General features: G+C 35.1%; 3 protein-coding genes across 4 annotated transcripts; 1 reads left to right on the top strand and 2 right to left on the bottom strand.

Annotated features, from left to right (window-relative positions):
• Positions 1–11575: 11575 nt before the first annotated feature.
• Positions 11576–12094, top strand: LOC122304558. Its single transcript, XM_043116821.1, has 2 exons — positions 11576–11677; positions 11768–12094. The coding sequence occupies exons 1-2, from the start codon at positions 11576–11578 to the stop codon at positions 12092–12094; spliced, it is 429 nt and encodes a 142-aa protein (XP_042972755.1).
• A 571-nt stretch (positions 12095–12665) lies between these two features.
• On the bottom strand, positions 12666–13937 carry LOC122304557. The gene has a single exon (XM_043116820.1). The coding sequence runs from the start codon at positions 13935–13937 to the stop codon at positions 12666–12668; it is 1272 nt and encodes a 423-aa protein (XP_042972754.1).
• Positions 13938–17390: 3453 nt separating this feature from the next.
• On the bottom strand, positions 17391–19663 carry LOC122303481 (monooxygenase 2-like). 2 transcript variants are annotated; one of them, XM_043115279.1, is made up of 5 exons: positions 19364–19663; positions 19029–19094; positions 18710–18887; positions 18343–18571; positions 17391–18100 (listed from the first exon to the last, which is right to left on the bottom strand). In XM_043115279.1, exons 1-5 carry the CDS (start codon positions 19579–19581, stop codon positions 17532–17534), a joined length of 1260 nt encoding a protein of 419 aa, XP_042971213.1. In that variant the 5' UTR covers positions 19582–19663; the 3' UTR covers positions 17391–17531. The 2 variants fall into 2 exon arrangements, with proteins under 2 accessions (XP_042971213.1, XP_042971214.1); XM_043115280.1 differs by having other exon boundaries at positions 17391–18097; positions 19364–19658.
• Positions 19664–21938: the final 2275 nt, after the last annotated feature.

Genomic DNA, 21938 nt, shown 5'->3' with positions numbered 1-21938 from the left:
TAAAAAATAAATGCTGATTAATAAGAAATTAATATTCAAGTTAGCTTTGGATCCAAAGAATTTTACGAAATATTAATCCACAAATACCAACTTATATAAAAATGAAAATTCATGATTCAATGCACCAAATCGAGTGCAGAAGGAAATGAAGCGATTATTTATATAAAAATTATACTCAAAATATTCTTTTATTTTTATTAAGTATTTGGTCAAACGCACTCTATATGATGCCAAATCGGACTCGTGGTGCGTAGAAACCTGAAATTGGTCAAGGAACTATGCACTTTACGTGGGAAAGACTCGTAGCGTTTTAGAAACAATAATTTTACACGGGAAAGAGAAGCTTAGTGACTCGGCTTTTCTTGTAACAATTTTAAAGGTCACATGCAGAGGTTGCTTGGAAATGAAGGAAAAGCAGAAGGAAAGAAAAAACAAGAACAACTACCGTGAAGTGGCTGCTGAATATTTGGTCATAAAAGTTGCTTGGTGCGATTTGTCAGATCCGTTGGATCACATGGTCAAATTACTCAAATGTTCCCGTAGGATAATACAAAAATTTATCAATTCACTTAATAAATTGATTAGTCATTAATCACGTAGTTATTTAATAACCAAACGATAATATAAAATAAATCAATTACGTAACACAAAATTAATAATAAAGGAAAACTCTTTAATTTTTTTTTAAAAAATAAAACCTTATGGGGCAACTAAACAAAAAAATCAATTTTATTATTTGAAAATAAGTACAAATAAATTTCAATTACAAAATTTTTGTCAATTAATTCTCTTACTTGACACGATAAGCGACCCGTTTGCTTCTGCAGTAGCAGCTAAAATTTCTGACGATTTTCAAATATTGATTTTTTTCCTAGAACTTTGGTGGCTGAATCACAATCACATTATCTTAATTTTGGATCAACGATTACACTCTTTGAGAGAAACAATATGTCAAAGTGATTGGTGACAAAATCAACCTTGACATATGGGACATCTACAGTCTCTCTTTTTGGCTGATTGGTGACAAAATTAACTTTGATGAATGTAATATAAACCTATCAAAACACAATCAACAGACTAAGAAACTGAGTAAAATTTCAAGCAAATAATTAAGAATAAAAAATACTGACATAGAATAGTGATTAAGATTAGTACTATCAAAATTCACAAGATTTAAATTCTAATTCAAAAAATAAGTATGCTCAAGTCCAACATCAAAATTATGTCCAGCAAAAATAAACTTAAATGAAATCAACCATTAAGTAAAAGTTTCTACATAAATTTTTGCAAATCAGAATTTAGTTTTTCCCCTTAATATTAAACTATCTTAAACAAAACAACACAAAAAAAGTTCATTCAACTCTCCCTTAACAACACACTTACTCAAACTCTCTCTAAATTTTACAGTACCAAAAAATCAATCTGCTCCCCCACAATCTACTCCTCCAATGCTTATAACTCCCCATTTTTGCCACAAATCTGACAAGGCTTATTTCTCCTCATCATCAAAATCAAACTTAAGCTGACCACTGTGTGGGAAATAAGGATACAACTTTTGAGAAGACCAACCAACACCCATTAAGAACCTCAACTCTACAATGCATTGTGATTTAAATGATGAATGAACATGAATGCATGTAGAAAAATTAAAAAAATTTAGTTGAGCAAACCAGGAAACACTTGGTGGGCAAGAAGTAGAAACCAAGTGGTAAAATGCAAGAACACACTAAAAATTAGCCTAAATACATGATGTTTAGGAGAAATACAGAACCCAACACAGTGTGCGAAGATTAACAATCTCAACAATCCAAAAATCCAAACCGAAGGCTCCGAAGTAACACAAGATACATAAAATCCCAAATGGGTGAAAACCGATCCTTAGAAAGAGGAGAGGGAGGACGGTAGAGTACTTATCATGTAGGAAAAATGAGAAGATGATGACCCATGCTCAATTTCTTAACCACAAAGTGCTCTAGAACACAAGAAGTGTAAGAAATCATGTTTGGTTAGGGCATGAAGAGATGTGAGGGGCGCGAAGTGAAATGAAGTGAATGAGAGGGGTCTTCGGAGGTATCAGGCGTGATTGTGCCATTGTGATTAGGAGTCCCTCTTAATTGTGTTGGGTAAAAGACTTAGTAAAATAATGTGATTGAGTCATTTACCACAATAAGCCTTAGAGCCCCACTAGGACTTAAGTTACCTCTACAAAAAGACTCACAGACCCCATATAAAACATGCCCTCATGCAAAAAAATGCCCATATACAAACCAAAAAGCCCGTGCATACTTATTAAGACTCAAAAACAAAATAAACTGTTACTGACCTGGTACAAAATTAAGGGCCATATGCTAAAAAATTTGTCCCAACACTTTGTTTTGCAATGGGCTGTAAATGTTTATTTTCTTTTTAAGCAAGGGGCTGTAAATGTTTATTTTCTTTTTAAGCAACTTAACTCTTTTGAAGTCAAATCACTTGCCTAAATGCACCAAGTGTCCAAGCACAATATACCAATCACACAACTAACCTTGAATGAGGTTCATATCTCTTCTTTGAAATAACGAGCAAAAAAAAAAAAGAAAAAAGAAAAAAACTAATGACACACCACAAATTCATCATGGCCAAAGTCTATGTGAGTGTGTGAGTGAGACAACTTACTACCACCTTCAAATATTTAATTATATATATATTATTTTTATTTTTGCCCTTTTTTTTTCTTTTACATAGGTACAAGCCCAAATGTCTTTTTATTTTTTTCTTTTACATAGGTACAATCTCAAATGGGTTATCTTTGACCTCAAAAGTCAAATTTTATGCTAGGGCCTAAATACTTAGAAAGAGTATATCCTCTGAACATAAGGTTGCTCAACTCTTGATATGTTCATTTTATTGCTCATCTTTTTCCATAATAAGTAGAGCAATGATTTTTTCTATAAGGACTTAAAGAACAAGATTCGTGTATGGTGTTTGCATTTTTCTGCAATGAAGAAACACCGATTTTTTCTATATAGATCAAACTTTTATGTTCAGCAAGAAGAGAACTCTTGACTTTTAGGACTAGGTTCAACTAGTATTAATCAATTTAAGGTGTAGACTCCCCATTTGGATAGCATCTATGAGATTTTATGGAACATACATAAATAAAATATGAAAAATAAGTTCCTCACAGTGCACTAGAATTTGACTTTGGTAAAATGTGCCATGGGGTCTACACTCACATTGTAGACTATAAAAAAATAGAGAGATGTTCCAACTCCAAGTATGGGAAGTGTAAGGGTTTGAGTACTCTTGACTTGGCAAGGCAAAAATGATCTCTTGCTTTTTCAATACATTTTTCTAATTTTATAGAGCAAAGAAGAAAAATAGAAGATAACTCAACCAAACTAAACAAAAACAAAAAAATAGAAGACAACTCAACCAAACCAACCAAAAAGAGATGCAAACAAATAAAAGAAAGTGAAGTGCATGTCCTCCTAACCTAATGATATGTAAGGAATGTAAGAACATGCAAGTGGCCCTATCAATTAATGTTACATTACATTTTTTTTTACCACCCATTTTGCTTTAAATTTTGAAGCAAGCTTTACTTCATCACAACTTTTTGTGGTCTTATCCTTGTTGTTAAGACAAAATTCAGACAACTCACATACCTTAGCGCTTATGGTGTTTATTTGTTAGCTTAACTCTTGTACTTGGTTTTCAAGTGTCTTTACCTTTTTCTATGATTTTCTTTCATCTTCACTTTTCTGCACTTTACTCAAATTAAAATAATATGGCCTTATATGAGCATAAATACCACAATAATGATAAGTAGGTATCCTTCAAACTTACCTCGGTTCAACTTTTTTGAGGTTGATGTTTCATGTGGCTTTTTAAGATGATTTGACTTTGAAATGACTTATTTTGGAGTATACATAGCTTGACTTCTTTTGACAAAGACAATACTCTTAGAGGTAGTGGCAGCAAATAATGAGGCTTGAGGATATTTGTCTTGGGAAGTTGTGTACCCTAACTCGGTATGATCACAGCTGGATTTTTTAATTAATCTTAATATCTCATCCAATTTCTGAGTTGCTGATTTTTGTTTGCAGTCTTGGGAATTCTTCAATTCTTTGTCTTGTGCATCATTTTGAGCATTCAATCTTGATATTTTAACTTTAGAAATTTTTAGTGCTTCCGAAAGATTGTTCTTTTCATTCTCCATAGCTGTGAGTTTGTTGTATAGCTTCTTGTTAAACATTTTTAGCTTGACCACTTCGTCACATAAGTCATTATATGTATGACGCCCCCAAATTTCGTTTGGGATTGGACGGACATTTGAAACGTCGAGACATGCAACACAAGGTTACCTGCCCCCGTTCATGACATATAAGATGCAATGTTCCTAACATGCATCTAACATTATGGAATATTCGCAGCGGATAATTTTTTTTTTAGCAATACTATACACCAAATTGAAAATATCTCAAATGCTTAAAACATACTTCATACATAAAGACCCATTGAACAGATCACAACACTAGTCCAAAATGGTTATGATCCAAAAAGTATTAGAGATGCAACTCCATCGTACAAGTAGTAATTTACATTAACTACTATATTAACATTGACGTCGCACCATCGCTTAGTCAACTGTGTCTAGTTGATCAACTCCTGATTCTCCTTCAGGTCCTGTAACAAGATCTACCATTTGGGGGGAATGGTAGGTGGGACTACCAAAGTGAGATTTGATTACAAATCTCAGTAAGTTAACAAAAAAAACTTCCACATAAGCTAATGATGCATGGATGACAGTAAAAGCATAAATGCATAATCAAATTCATAAGTAATTAAAGCATAACTTGGCATACAACATAACATAATTGACATAACTTAAATTGAAACATGAACTGAACTTGACTTGACATGAATTTGATCTGAAACTTGACTTAGCATGAACTTGCTATGAAACTTGAATTAACATGAAAAATACATATTTCACAGTTGTTGTGGCCCCATGTATTCTACGTGTAAATACATACTCCACAGTTGTTGTGACCCCATGTATTCTACACAAACTTGACTTAACATGAAAAATACATACTCCACAGTTGTTGTGGCCCCATGTATTCTACGTGTAAATACATACTCTATAGTTGTTGTGGCCCCATGTATTCTACGGAAACTTATTCTTTAACTGCTTAAATACATACTCCACAGTTGTTGTGGCCCCATGTATTTTACGTGTCACAATTGCTGTGTCTCACGTAATGTATGCGCCACAATTGCTGTGACCCCATACATAAGTAATCAAGATGAAACGTGACTGGAATACGAAATGACTGAAGCCCTGACATAACATAACGTGACTTGAACATAACTTGAAATACATGACCAACTTGAGATAGAAACATTTCGTAACATGACATAACATATAATAGACAACATATTTAACATGACATATTTGTAATGTACAGTAATACATGACAGAATATATTATGTAACAGATAAAAATTGATGACAGAATAAATTATGTATAATAAACAATTACGTGATAACTTGGCATGGCATGACATATATGATAACATACATGCATACACTGTAGTTCCTTTACTTAGCACACATACATAGTAGACTGCTAGTAAGTTAAAAGCTAACTTACCTCGATCTCTGCGTTTCTTATAAAACCTCAATCGCGATCACGAGGAACTGTAATTAGTGATTCTAAAAGTTAGCACTAAATCACTAATAACTTGAAATATGGAAAATACTAACTTAAAGAGTAAAATGAAAATTTTACTCTTTACATGTAGGAAAATGACCGTTTTACCCATAACTTAAGGATTTTGCATACTAACTCCAAAAGTCACCAAAATTTACATGCCTCATGTAAATTTTATCCTCAACTCAAATATCAATTTAGAAAAATTTAAAACTAATTACAACTATTAAAACTCCAAAGGGCCAAAATTCACATATGCTATTTTCATTAATTTTTGTTTCTAACTTGTTTTGATTAACCTTTTGATCTATGACTTATAAAGATGTGATCTTCAAACCAAACCATCACATGGTTTAAAAAAATGTCCTAAAACATATATAAGCTTCTAATTCAAGATCATATGGTTAAAAATTAACCAAAACATAAATTTAACCAAGAACATCCACACTTTGGCTTATTTGAATATCTCTTTGCATAAAATTTCATATCTTTGAAACTAATATCAAATATCTTCAAAATAATAATATAATATGTATATAAGATGCTTAGGATCCTCCAATAAAATTATCAAAGTCATTGGAATAGGTTTAGACCACCAAAGAGTTAAACCTTCTCAAAACAGAAACTGTTTTTCCTCTTTCAGTTTCTAAGTTTCTAAATCTAAGAAAATATTTCATCAAAACCTTTAATCATGCAAAACTTCTCAACCAATAGTCATACATACATGTTAACAATACTCCATAAAAATTTCGGACCAATATCTATCCATTAGCTTGGTCAAAAACTCCAAACTATAACATATTCTCTAGTTTATCTTCCAGAATGACCTTTCTATAGTTTACATAATATTTGACTGACCAAATAATTTTCAAATGGGACAAATAAGATATCCACGTAAATTAGACTAAAAAAGGAACAATTTATATGAAGGAGACTTTATGATAAAACACTTACAAAAGCTTCGAAATAGGCATGCAAAAGAACTCCTAAAAACTGTTCGAGAGAGAGTGTTTGATATTCTTTTAATGGAAAGTATAAATGAAAATAATTTCGTGGGGAGAGGTGGCTGGAGATACTTATGGATGAGATATGGAAGAGTTGAGACTGGAGTGAGAGTTAAGTGAAGGACTCTCTTACCTGAATTGAGAGTTAAGTGTAGAACTCTCTTACCCGGAGTGAGAGTGGAGTGTAGGACTCTCTTACTTAATAATATCTACAAAAATCAATTCAAGATATTTTTACTCAATAATATCCACGAAATTAGCTTAAAATATTTTTATCTAATAATATCCACAAAATTAGTTTAAGATATTTTTATCCAATAATATCTACAGTTTTGAACAGACGTTTTGTCCGAAAATATGAAAAAATGTTATTGCGCCATAAGACCTTAAATAACCCTCCGAGTCTAATGGCACAAATCATAATACATTTTGACACTTCTAACTATTTCCAATAATCAAAAACACACTTCTGATACCATAGTAAATAATAACACTAATTATGTAGTTAGACAAAAACCTATACGATTAATGGATTTGTGAAAACTTATGGGGTCTTCATGAGATTCCTAAAGTTAATAGAAATTTCACAATTAAATTTCTAGCGGGCTGCTACAATATGCCTCTTGTATGCTTAGCTTATAGTCAATATCAATAAGAGATATATTCGAGTCACTATAATCAAAGTCAATATTAGATTTTGTTAGCACAATTTCAGGAAAATTATCAACAACAGTAGTAAATGCCATAAAAAAATTTTCATCATCAGACGATGAATTAAAAATTTCAAATTTTGAATTATCATTAAGTGTGACATTTAGTACTTTTCCTTTATTTTTCTTAAAATTTGGACACTCCACTCTAATGTGACCATAGCCGGAGCACTCATGACTTTGTACTTAGTCATTTGTCTCAAGTTTTTCTTTATTCAATCTTTTTTTAATCACTTTTTTTTGCAGAAAATTCCTTACCTTGTTATTGTTTTCCACTATCTTTCTTGTTAAACAATAATTTTTTAAATTTTCTTGCAATAAAATCTAGGTCCTCATCGTTAAGATTTTCTTCATTAGAAAAATAATCTCGATCTTCTTTCACAATTTCTAAAGTAATGGACTTACATTTTCTTATTTGAGGAAGTAATAACTCATATGTTTGCAAGGAGCTTACTAGTTCTTCCACCTTAATAGCATCTAAATCCTTACTTTCCTCAATGACAGTAACTTTTGGGCAAAATATTTCAGGTAGAGATCTTAAGATCTTTCTCACGACTCTTAAATCTTCCACATTCTTGCCGTGATTAAACCTGATATTCACAATATTATTAAGTTTAGCATAAAAATCATTCAAACTCTCATCTTCTAGCATTTTAATCTCTTCAAATTTTGAGGTGAGCATCTACAATTTTGAATTTTTTACTATTCTTGTGCCTTCACGTGTTACCTCCAAAATATTTTAAACTTCTTTGACAATCTCGCACATGGAAATTCTTTTAAACTTATTGGGAGATACAGCTATCAAAATAGCGTTAAGTCCTTTATTATTACAGTTGCTGTTATTGATTTCATCTCTAGTTCAAGCATCAAGAGTTGTCTCGGGCTTAATTCATCCTCGTTCAATTGCATACTGCACACGTTCATCTAAGAACTTGAGGAAAATCCTCATATGAACTTTTCAATAAGGATAGTTTTCCTCATCAAAGTGTGGTAGGGCATATAACAATGATGACATGATCTACAAGGTCATGGATCACACTTGACTGAGTGAACCATGCTTTGATGCCAATTGAAATTAGCCAAATGTCCATATAGAATAACACAAAGATCTACCAATTCACTTAACAAATAAGTTAATCGTCAATCATGCAATTATTTAATAACCAAACAATAACATAAAATAAATCAATTGCATAACATAAGATTGGTAATGAAGAAAACCCTTTAAAGAACTCTTTAAAGGTAAAACTTTATTGGGCAACCCTACTTAGAAAAGTTATTTTTATTATTTGAAAATCAAGTACAAGTAAATTTCAATTACAAAACTTTTGTCAATTGACTCTCTTATTTCATACGACAAACAACCTATTTGCCTCTACTGCGCGTAGTAGCAACTAGAATATTTGACGATCTTCAAATATTGACTTTTCTTCTGGAATTTTAGTGGCTATATCAGGATTATGCTATCTCAATCTTAGATCAACAATCACACTGTTTGAGAGAAACAATATGAAAATTTTCTTAAATTTTCTCACCAAAATAAGCACTAGGAAATGCTCTAAAAAACTCCCCAGGACTAAATCTTTGTAGATCCTAAGTAGTAGGATAGTTTAAATAGATTTCTTGAAGTAGTTTCCAAATCACAGTAAAACTCTATTGACGGATTCTGTTGACGACTTACTGGTGCTTGATACTCATCTTCTTAGCATTTACAATTTCACATTCAAACTCTTCTTTTTATCTCTTGGAACTCGACTTTTGCACTTTTGAATTATCTAAAATATTTCCTAACAACCTCTAGATAAGATCAAAACAACTTTAGATAAAACTCAAATTATTTTGCATTTATCCAAAATATAAATCTCAACTTAAGATGAAGTCTATCATTTTAATCACCTAGTCATATCCAAATTTATCATCTTAGTTACACAGTTCTAGCCAAACTCTTACATCTACACTTGAGATTCTTCTCTTCCAAAGCACAACTGTAGTACTACCATTCTAAAATAAGAAGTAGAGGTAATCTGAAACTCTGTCCACATCCATTTTCCAGCTAGTTTCAAATAAAAGCTTGACTAATAGTGTCTCAAAGAACCTAACCTAGGTTGGAAAAAACCCTTTCTATCTTATTAGGAAAGCCGATCTCATTTATCCTACTTCGACCATCCTTCAGGAAAAATAGGGGACTCAGGGTAAAGCCCTTTCAACGGAAAGACTCGTGCTTGACAGCTCTTGTTCCTTGTGAGGTCCTATTTTTGTAGAAAAATTCAATTTATCGATCATATTTCATATACCTATTTTTATTTTTTACCTTTTCTATTTTTTTTCCTTAGCAAGTTATGATGTAGGGATGATAAATAGAGGAATTCATTTAGTTTAGTAGGAATTAAAAAAAAAAATAGAAAATCAAGTCTGTAATACAGTGTAGGCAGCTCGATAAAAGGGCTAATTTTTATATTCATTATTAAGAAATGTTTTAACTACAAATATATCTAATAAAATTAAACTTATAAACTAATGTGTTTTAATATAGCATGTTAGATTGTAAAAGTACTTTTATTATAAAATAGATCTAGGGGTGGGCAAAAGTTTCGACTTTTTGACTCTGTCTGAACTCCGATGACCCTTTGACTCTGACGAAGTCGGAGTTTTCAAAATTCGGAGTCAGAGTAGGAGTTATCTTGCTCCACTAGTCGAAGTTCAAAGTTGAAGTCGGAGTCCACTTGGGATCTGAACTCTGAACTCTGACTTCTTACATATATATATATATATATATATATATATATATATATATATAAAACAACAAATCAAAACGATAGCAGAAAGATGTCTTATCGTTTTGTGAAAAAGGGGGTCCAAAACGTAGGACCTCCTTCTTAGAGCATTTGTAGTGGCCTCAACAAAGCCAAATTATAGCTAAAGAATAGCTAAAATGTGAAAAGAGCATCTACAATAGACTCAACAAATCCACAGTAAATTTAGCCTCCAACTTTTTGACTAGCTAAATTTGTTGAGTCAAATTCACTAGCTAAATAATATTTTTATAGTAAAATATTCTTCCCCCCCCCCCCCCCCCCCCGCTGCACCGAACAATCCCGCGTAGACCAATTTCGGCTCTTTCCCTCCTTTCATCTCCTTCACCAAAACCCACTAGATCCCCTTTCATCTCCTTCCCCAAAACACACAATTGCAACAGAAAATACTTCTTGGAAATCTCAGTTTCGGTGGCCAGAACTCCCTCCCGAACTGCCTCCCAGCTCCAGCGGCTGTAGCACCGAAGGAAGAGCAACCGCAGCACCGAACGAGAGCTTGAGCAGCACCGGACGGACTCCATCGTCTCCCAGCTGCAGCACCGAACGGACGCACCGCCGGTAAGCCGCCGAATCCCATGCCTCCATTGTTGGGTCTCCTCTGTTTTTATTTATTTTTATGTGATTTCTGGTGAAGGGCAGCACCGAACAGACGATTCTCTGGTGAAGGGCAGCACCAGACGACTCTCTGGTGAAGGGCAGCACCGGACGGTTGAAACTAGCAGCACCGGACGGTAAATCCCAATCCATCGTATTTCTCCTCTGTTTTGCTTAGTTTTTTTTTTTTTTTTGTTATGCATTTTCTGGAATCGACTACCGGACCGGATTGAGAAATTAATTCTTTGATGTTTGAACTTATTTGATTTTGGTGTATTGTGATGAAACCGAATTAGACAAATTTTTTTCAGTAGTTGATTATGTATTGTGATGTATTGTTATGCATTAGACAAGTTTATATTTTTCTTGTGATGAAACCGAATTAGACAATTTTGTTTTTCATCCATTAGTTTATATTTTTCATATCTCTTGTTAGGAATGGATCCATCCACTCACAGTGATGCCTACTTTACAAATCTTCTAAATAACAATGATTTTTTGATGAGTGCCACAAATGAACAAGAATTGTCTCCACCCCAAGTTGAGGTTATTGAAATTGAACCGAGTGGACGAAAAATACAACGGGGTAATAATTTTAGTAATGAGGAAGATTTGTTGCTTGTGGAGGGATGACTTGAAACTTCCTTAGATGCGGTACAAGGAAAAGATCAAAAGCACACGATGCTATGGAAAAGAATTCATAAGTATTTTGAGGAAAACAAGAAATTTGACTTTTTACGCAACTACACATCTCTAATGAATCGGTGGTCGACGATTCAACAAGCTACAAATAAGTTTTGTGGTTACTTGGCTCAAGTCGAAGGAATGCATCCAAGTGGGTTTAACGAGCAAGACAAGGTATGTTTTGCACCTTTTAATCTTATTTTTTAACATGCTATTTTTTTTTAAATCTTATTTATTTAGAACCATGGTCCTTTATGTATGTAGATTGGAAAGGCAAAGGTAATGTTCTTGGAGTTAGAGAAGAAGTCTTTTAACTTTGATCATTGTTGGTGGGTGTTAAGATTCCATCCAAAGTGGGTGGAACATATGGACATGGTGAAGCCGAAGAAGAAACCAAGTTCACATGATTCGACACCAAATTCAATACATCTAGGCGAAGATGAGGATTTTCATATTGCATCTTCAAATTTGGAACGACCAATAGGTCGTAAAGCAGAAAAAGAGAAACGAAAGAGAAAAGAAATGACAAACTCTGACTCTCTTGTGGTACTAAATGAGATGGTGGAAATTAGAAAGAGTAACTTGTGCTAATGCAAGAAGCACGTGATCATGACAATAAAATATTGTGTCTTAGGCAAGAGGAAGTGAGTCTTAAGCAAGACGAATTACGTATTCAAAAAGAGAAGGTGCTACTTCAACAAGTGAAAACACGTCTTGAAGAAAAGAAAGAAGATGAAAGAATTATGACATTAAATACAAGTGCCATGCCTCCAATGCTACAACAATATTATCTTCAACGACAAATGGAAATACTTGCAAGTCATGCTGGGAAAAACTAGCTATATTTTTTGTTTATGTTTGTTAGAAAGATCACTTTGGCTTGACCATTATGGAGTAATGTTATATTTATGTTTGGACGATAATTGTTTTTGGTGGTTGATCATTATGGAGTAAATTCATATTTATGTTTGTTAGATTAATCACTTCATATTGATCATTATGGAGTAATTTAATGCAACAAGAAATTTAATACAACCATAAACTTAATACAACAAGAAATTTAATACAACCATAAACTTAATACAACCATAAACTTAATACAACAAGAAATTTAATACAACAAGAAATTTAATACAACAAGACTTCTAAATACAACCATGTCTTATGCGGCACTATATTGTTGCCATAAGTGCTCGACGAGATCTGTTTGGAGTTGAGAATGGATTCTTCTATCCCTAAGAGCATGATGACGTTGAATGAACTCGCTAAATTCAGGTGTAGGGCCTGTTGACACTGGATCATTGTATGTTTCTGGCAACTGTTCATATTCGAACTCTTCTTCTCCATTGTTAGCCCGTTCATCTTCAATGATCATATTATGTAAAATTATGCATGCCATCATAATTTCATTGAGTGTTTCAATGTGGGAAAACCGTGCAGGTCCACGAATTATAGCAAATCGTGCTTGAAGCACACCAAAAGCAAGCTCCACATCCTTCTGTGCAGACTCTTGGGCTGCAGCAAAATATTTTTTCTTGTTTCCTTGTGGAGCTGAGATAGTTTTAACAAATGTTGCCCATTGCGGATAAATTTCATCAGCAAGATAGTACCCCATTGCATAGTTATGACCATTAATAGTGTAATTAACAGTCGGAGTACACCCTTGAGCAAGGTCAGAAAATATAAATGATCTATCAAGAACATTTATATCATTATGAGACCCCGGCAACCCAAAAAAGGCATGCCAAATCCATAGATCGTAATAAGCCACTGCTTCTAAAATAATTGTTGGTTCATGGATATGACCAGAGTACATACCATGCCAAGCAGTTGGGCAGTTCTTCCACTTCCAATACATACAATCGATGCTCCCTAACATACCTGGAAATCCACGTTTCTCACCAACTGCTAGTAATCTAACAATGTCATCATTGTTGGGTTTTCTTAAGTACTCTTCAGAAAAAATTGAAACAACAGCTTTGACAAACATCTTTAGGCTTCTTAATGCAGTAGTCTCTCCAATCTTCAAATATTCATCCATAAAATCAGCCGCGACACCATATGCAAGCATCCTTAGAGTAGCTGTTATTTTTTGAAGGGAAGAAAAACCAAGCCTTCCAGAACTATCTCGTCTTTGGACAAAATAAGGTTCATGGGCTTCTACTACAGCTTGGATACGAAGAAATAGAGGACGACTCATCTGGAACCTCCTTCGAAAATATTTGTGAGGATAGATTGGAGGATTAGCAAAATAGTCGCGAAATAGATTTTGGTGGGCTTGCAATCGATCTCGCCTTATGAATCTACGTGCATTTTTAGAAGAACCACGTGAGCTTGATCCTTCTCCTTCCAAAACAAGTTGCCTCGCTATCTCAAATTCTTCGTCAGAATCTGAATCAATAAGTGTTATTTTGTGAAAAAGAGAACGATCCATTGAGAGAAAATGAGAATAAAAGGTTTCAAAGAGATACTTGAGTTGAAGTGAATGAAATTGTTGAAGAAATGTTATATTTTATAGTAAAAGTATATAACCGTTGGAGAATTATAGCCGTTAAAAAATATAACCGTTGACAAAATATAGCCGTTAAAAAAAATAATGCATGAATAATATACCCGTTAAAAAATATAGCCGTTGGAAAATATAGCCGTTAAAAAAAATAATACATGAATAATATACCCGTTAAAAAATATAGCCGTTGGAAAATATAGCCGTTAAAAAAAATAATACATAAATAATATACCCGTTAAAAAATATAGCCATTGGAAAAATATAGCCGTTATAAATTTTAATACATCAATAATACAACCATAAACTTTAATATAACAATAATACAATCATAAACTTTAATATAACAATAATACAACCATAAATTTTAATACAACAATAATACAACCATAAATTTTAATACAACAATAAACTTTAATACAACCATAATATTTAATATAATCATATTCAAATTACAATTAGAATTAAAATTTAATAAAAAGTTCAAAATCAATATTTTAATAAAATAGCTAAAGATTTGTTGAGTCTATTATTTGGTATTACAAAAAGTGGCTAGCTAAAATTTGTAAAAGTGAAAACTTTAGCTAAATTTTAGCTAAAGTTTGTTGAGGCCACTACCAATGCTCTTACCCCCTCACTTTCACACAACAGTCTCCCTTTGTCTCCGAACTAGTTCACCTCCCCCGCCGTCTGCTGTCACCTGAGGCCGCAGCAACTTGCGAGCCATCTTTTGGAGTTCATCACAAATCACCTCTAAGAATGATTTGTTGTAACCTTCTTTTAACATGTTGTTCCTCCTCAAAATTGTAGGAATGTGAAATATGATTTGTGAAATGTGTATGATTTGTTGTTTATTTCAATAACTTATTATTTGCATTTTAATGATTTTGGGGTTTAGGCTGTTAAATTTAGAAATTGAGTGATTTAGGTTTTAGAAAAATCAGATGTTTTTGTTCCAAGTGGTGTTCGCTCGAGTGTCACTAGAGTGAACATCACACAAATTGTTTGCTCGAGCCTTCACTCGAGTGTGGCTCAAGCGACATCACATAGTGAGTTCAATCGAGCCAGCTTTACACAGATTGTTTACTCAAACCTTCGCTTGAGTGTGGCTCGAGCGGACATTCATTTTTTTGTGTTTTATCTATGTTTAAAATCACAAAACACGAATAGACACATATGTTTTTCCTTTTCAATGTGTTTTCAATTTGTAGATAATTTTCACTATAATGTTAAATGATGGTCACTTGTTAATTGTTTCAAATTATTTGCTCAAATTATGGATGCTACATCATCTCGCTGCGATTCTCCACAAGAGGATGACACATAGCTGTTGGCATCATCTATAGGTACTTCAGGCCGTAGACCCCTATCTAAAGCAGCTATCTCGTATGTAAGTAGTTGAGTCTTGATAGATCTAGAAGACATTGATATGCTTAATGAGGAGGAGGAGTTGATGAATGTTGAGGCCGATCCACCTACATGACCTAGTAAAAAAGGGTCATGGACATGGGAACATTTCACCAAAGTTCCCAGTGATCATGAGAACCCACAGGCTCAATGCCACTATTGCGGGCAACTATGCGGTTGTCATTCGAATAAGCAAGGCACATCAGTGTTAATAGCATAACTTACGGGCTGCTAATGGTATAAGATACACAAAGGGTTGGTGACAACTGATTAGATGAAGTTGAGTTACGAGACTTCTATGGCCATTGATGACACGTAAATTGAGAAGCTATAAATCCCTAAATACAGTAAGAAGATGTTGATGGTTGTTCTTGAGGAGATGATTATCACTGATGAGATGCCTTTTACCATGGTTGACAAGGTAGGCTTCTACAAATTTGTGCACACTTTAGAGTCACAATTTTCCATGCCTTCACGGTATACTGTAATACGCAATTGTTTGAAGAGGCATGCCAGGGAGAAGGTAGCGATGAAGGAAATGTTTGTCACCATTGGCTAGAGAGTGTCATTTACGACTGATAAATGGACCTCCATACAGAATGTGGGCTACATGTGTATCACAACCTACTTTATTGACAGTAAGTGGACATTACACAAGCAGATTATTTGCTTCAAAGAAATTGTTAGTCACAAGGGTTCATCAATTGACAAGGAGATGAATGACTGCATAAGGGATTGTGGGATCATAAAAGTGAGGAAATCACAATTGCGAGTTTGAATTCAAATATTTAAAATACACGAGTAGTTAAGATATATATATGGACTGAAGTTCTTGAAGATTTGAATTTCCTGGTGGCAAAGCATTTTCTTCCGATATTTGTGATGATGACTTGGAGTACAATTGATCATGTAATAGCTTAACATCCCCCCTTAAGTTATTGCGGAGTTCACGAATCAGGAACTTGTCTTTTAGCGGATGAAACCGAGAACTAGTTAGGGACTTTGTTCCATAAACACCTCCTCCTTCCAAGTCTCAATGTAAAAAAGCATTGAATACATCCAATTGTCTCAATGGTCAATTAGAATGCATAGCCAAAGCAGGAATAAGTTTTACATTAGATGCTTGAACAAAAGGGCTAGATGTTTCAACAAAATCTAGACCTTCTTTTTGTTGAAATCCTTTAGTCACAAGGTGTGCTTTGAACCTCTCAATGGTACCATCAACTCGTTGTTTAACCTTAACTACTCGTTCATTTTTAATAACATTTTTATCAACTGGCCGTGGAAACAAACACAAGTATTGTTATCTAAGAGAGCCTGAAATTCAGCATTCATAGCTTGTCTCTATTTTGTAAACTTAGATGTTTGAATGTATCATGAATGCTCTGTTGGGATGGCAGGGGAATCCAATGCACATGGGGGATATTTTGTAGAGTAGAAAGTATAAAAATCAGGATAAGTTTTAGAGTTGGAATGACCATTCTTACTTCGGGCCAGCATTGGATGACTTGGAGGAGCTGCAGATGTTGGCACAGAACTAGCTACATCATAACTAGGAGATGGCAAAGAGAAACAATAGGTGAGGTCAAAGGAGGACTGGCAGGTGAGGCTAAAGGAGAAGCATATGGCATAGAAACGCTAGATGAAGGAAAACTTGCAGAAAAGCCATCCTTGGTAGCAGACTCAGATACACAAGGTTTCAATACAGATGAAGTGCAGACCTTGGCAGGGCATAATGTCTCATAAAAAACCACATGACAATTTAGATAGATACACTTTGAGATGGGATCATAACATCTATATCCCCGAGAACAAGAATTATAGTCAAGAAAAATGCATTCCCTTTGAAAAAAGTAGATAGATTTAGATTTCAAATGAAAAAATTACTTTTTTTAAGGCCTACTTTTTTTTTAACTGACTATATCTAGCATTACTTCTAACAATTAAACAACTTATGCTGATTTACAAGAATTGTTTTGAATATCAATCCAACTGTTTTATTTTATCTAGCATGTCAATGTATACATGTTAAAAGGGGGATATTTATATGAAGGAACAAAGGGGATACTGACTCAAAATCACTAGAGCTGGGATTCTGTTTACTTTAATCTTACTTCAGTTCTCCAATTGATAAGGACTGTTTGATGAAACACAGGGCAGCTCCCCACAATCATAATGAATAAAATTAAATATTCTAGTGAAGAGAAGCCTATAGAAAATCACATCCCTGAAGAATTTCATCCACCATCCAGATCCATCTTGTTGTACCCACCCTGATAGATACGAGACCGTGATCAAGCTAGCGACACGCCACCTCCTCTCCTTGGTATATCTTTCCAAGGCTCCTGCCAACGGTTCTCCAGCAACAAGTCTTTTGTTTCGGATAATTAAGTTTCCAATGTGCCTACCTAAAACAACGGCATCTTCCAATGCAGCGCAACCACCTTGTCCGAGTTCTGGTATCATAGGATGCATGGCATCACCTGCCACTGTAACACTCCCTTTGCTCAAGTTTCCAAATATAAGGTCCCATGGAAACCTAAACATCAGTGGGGCCCATGTAAGAGTAGAGAGATCTGAATGCTGTACAACCCTCAAGTACAATGGGGGAAAATCCTTGGCTAGATTGTCAGTAATTTCTCTTTTTATCATCTCGGGGTCATGCGCGATGTGATCTTCTCCTGCTATGAAAAAATAGCTCCACTTCTTTTAGCAGCAGACTAGGTGAGAAATCTTGATGTGGTCCATTGGGATCACTTTTTTTTCATTTATAAGTGTTAAAGAGCTATAAATCTTGCTGCAATAATAAAATATATTGGTATCCAAGACGTGTAGGCTTCTTTCGCTTAAAAGGTGGGGTAGCCTACTTGACTTATACATACATACATGTATACAACATACATATGGCAGGAAAAAAAAGGCAAACCTTTTGAGGAAAATTTGCCGACGAGAAACCAGTAGATCTCGTTATCATTGACTGGAGCGAAATCAGCCCTTCTGCCGATTGTTACAAATTGTCGGAATTCAAGGTTCAATCCATGGCCATCGGGAAATACGGCCAATCCACGCACTGCCCATCGGCCGGTGTTGACTGGCGCAGTGAGTCCTAACCAACGTGCCACAACCGAGTGTACCCCATCACACCCTATAAGAGCCTGCGAAATTCAAAATGGAAAAGTGAAATTTTAACATCAAAGCTTTTCAAAGAAGATATAGAATCAAAATAGGAATATTGTACATATTGAGAAGTGGGGCGCTGCAACATGAGTCTATTACATTTCATTCCTATGTACCTTTGCTTTGATGCTAGCTCCATCCTCCATATGAATGACAGCAAAGGATGAGCCTTCTTGTGTTTGGTTTTCAATGGACTTGAGCTTAGAAGAGAAACGGATGGAGTCAATTGGCACTTCTTCTGCCAGAGCTTCCAGTAAGGCTTTACGATGTACTACTCTAAGTCCATGTTGACCCCTGCATCACCACAGATCATACGTTCAGTATAAAGAAATAGCCTACTGACGTTGGGGATGTGAGAAGATGGATCTAAGTGAAAAAGAAAACAACAAAATCACGTGTAGCATGAACATTAAAGATAGGGTTCAAGTAGTATACTTGTAAGGATTGGCCGGGTAATAGGACTCTTGAATTGCTCCGGTATCAATATTTGTTATCTTCCGCCTACAATAATTTAAAAAAAAAAAAAAAAGTGGAAAATTGAAAAGTGGATATATATGTACACAAACTGTACGTGTCTGTCTTCATACAGAGCATCCTTAAAAGTTGAAACCATTAATTACTTCCATTCTAGCATGCCAGACAGAAAGAATCCCCCAAAATTCCATACATCGGCCGAAGAATTTACTAAAAGTTCCAGACGAAATAAAATTGAATGACAAATGTTGTTTGAAATGGAAAGAAAAAATTGAAGGCTGCACGCGCGACATTACTTAGTGAAGGTGGTACAAGTAGCGGTGAGCTTGGAGGCTACGCCGAGGGCATTGAGGGCAAGCCAGGCATTTGGGCCAAGACCCAAGGACGTGCCTGTTGCCCTTAACCCTTCGGATTTCTCTAACACCAACGCTCCAACCCCTACTCTCTTCAAGGCTACCGCTGTTGCCAAACCCGCTATACCTCCTCCCACAATCACCACGTCCTGTTCTTCCATCTCTCTCTCTCTCTCTCTCTCTCTCTCAGTGAAGTACGCATGTGGACTAAAGTGTAAGGAGATGATGCACAAAATATATAGATATATGTATTCGATACCAACTCTAAAGTTTAAGAAGATGATGCACAAAATATGGTTTTGTTTTTCGTGAAAACTTGTGGCCAAATTTCATTTTTATTGATTTTTGTTATTGACTTCTCTCGGTCTGGATACGTCAGCCATCACTTCTAGCAGTGACAGTAGTACATCGTGAAATATCAAAAATTACATACGGAAAACGGAAATGCATTCTAAATATTTTGAGTTCTTAGTAATTATTTAAAGTGAAACATTTTTTTATCTGTTTGAATATGTGTTGAATTAAGAGAAAGTTAAAAAATAAATGATGATTTAATAAAACTCGATATAAATATTCGACTTAGCATTTGGTCCAAAGAATTTTAAGAAATATTAATCCACAAATACTAACTTATATAAAAATGAAAATTCATGATTGAATTCACCAAATCGAGTGCATGCAGAAGCAAATTAAGTAATTATATATATAGAAAGGCTGTATCGCCTTATGGCCTCTTGATACACCATGCCTTTTCAATTAATATTTCTATCTAAATATGAATTTTAACTGAATAAGGTTTTGTTTTTACTTAAATACATTAATTGCGGAAAATGATAATCAAAATATTCTTTTATTTTTATTAGTCAATAAAGTGTGTGCGTTTAGTCAATGAAGTGTAACGCACCTTATGTGGAAAAGACTCGCTACCCAAACATAGCCTAAAGGTCAAAAATGACATGCAGAGGTTGCTTTGAAAGGCAGGAAAAGCAAAAGCAAAGAAAAAACAAGAACAACTGTGAAGTGGATGCTGAACATTTTGGTTATAAAAGTTTATTGGTGCGACTTGTCAGATCTATTGGGTCACATGGGATTCTTCTTTTCCAAAGCACAATGTTTGGGATGTGTCTCACTTCTAATCTCTCATAGCTCAGCCGTTCTTCTTTGTGGAAACTCGAGGGGGACTCCTCCTGCAAACACTCCGATACTAAAGTCAGTTTAGAAAGATTGTTCTCCTTTAAACCTTAAAGATTACCTGTATATATAGGTTCGTTCGCCGTACATATCTCATCCAGGATTTATCGGCGTAGATCAAGGCTTAAGATTTTGAATAATCCTATCACTTCTTGCTGTTTTTATCCTTTCGTTTAAAGGTGGCGCCATATATGTCTCTTTTTGAATTCCTTTTATCCATTTCTTTGTGACATTCGGGCTCATGCTGGGCCTAAACTCTGGGCTTTTTTATGTTTAATATATTATGGGCCATTTTTATATGCTCCAGGGCCCTCCGGTTGGAATGGTCCCTCTAGCTACCCCGCCAATTCTATTCGCCTTTGGCGGATAGAATTTATTTTTGACGAATTTTATCACTGTGAAAATGCTGGGTGTGACTATATGGGCTTGGGTACTTGGAAATTATGTGGACATGGTCAGGGGCCCAAACAACCCACGGCCTTTTTGCGTTTTCTGGCCCGTTACATCCTCTAGACGTTTTATGTCCTTTCCTTCCCCCCATAAAGATTTGGCTACGAAGAGTCGTAAATTTGACATCATTTCCCTCTTTTGTGGTAGAGAAGACAAACTATTTACTTGTGCCGGTTAGTCTTCTTGCGTAGTTACTTTTTCTTTCCGTTTAGCCTTTCGCATTTCACTACCTTTCAAAACTTCATTCTTTTCCCTGTCTCTCATTCCTTCTCCTGTTACGTTCTTTGCCTCTTCACTCTTTTCCCTGTTATGCTTTTTGCCTCTTCTTGCTTTTTTCTTGCTATCTTGTTCCAATGGCTTCTTATGTTGAAAGCCCTTTTGCGATCCCTGAGGGCACTGTCTTCTCTGGGTACTGGTGGCGTTCATGTCTCTGAGAGAAGAATCTTCCCCTGATTCGGGAGGACTATCGTATTCCTGAGATTGTTGTCTTAGGCCTTCCTGAGTATGGAGTTTGTGATAGCGAGGGCTTTGCCCCTAGAGTGGGTGATAGCAAGGGCTTTGCCCCTAGAGTGGCTATCACTATTTCTCACTTGCAGCACGGGTTGAGGCTCCCTTTATGCCACCCTCTCTGTGACCTTTTGGATCTCCTCAACCTTGCCCCCTCTCAAATGCATCCTTTCGTGTCGAGGATGTTCCTATGCGCTTGTATAGTGTTTCGCATGGCTCTAGAGCCTCTCGGAGATCCTTACCCTAATCTGATCGCCTGAGAGTTTTTGTATTTCTATAGCCTGAGGGAAGCTTTCAAGGGCAATGTCCTCAGCTTCTGCAGAAAGGATGATAAGTAGACGTTGCCCCGGTACGAGACACGCTACTCCAA

Source organism: Carya illinoinensis, chromosome 3 (genome assembly GCF_018687715.1).
Source record: "Carya illinoinensis cultivar Pawnee chromosome 3, C.illinoinensisPawnee_v1, whole genome shotgun sequence".
In the NCBI taxonomy this organism is placed as follows: domain Eukaryota; kingdom Viridiplantae; phylum Streptophyta; class Magnoliopsida; order Fagales; family Juglandaceae; genus Carya; species Carya illinoinensis.
The sequence above is the reverse complement of the archived record's forward strand: the minus strand, read 5'-3'. Positions and strand labels throughout refer to the sequence as shown.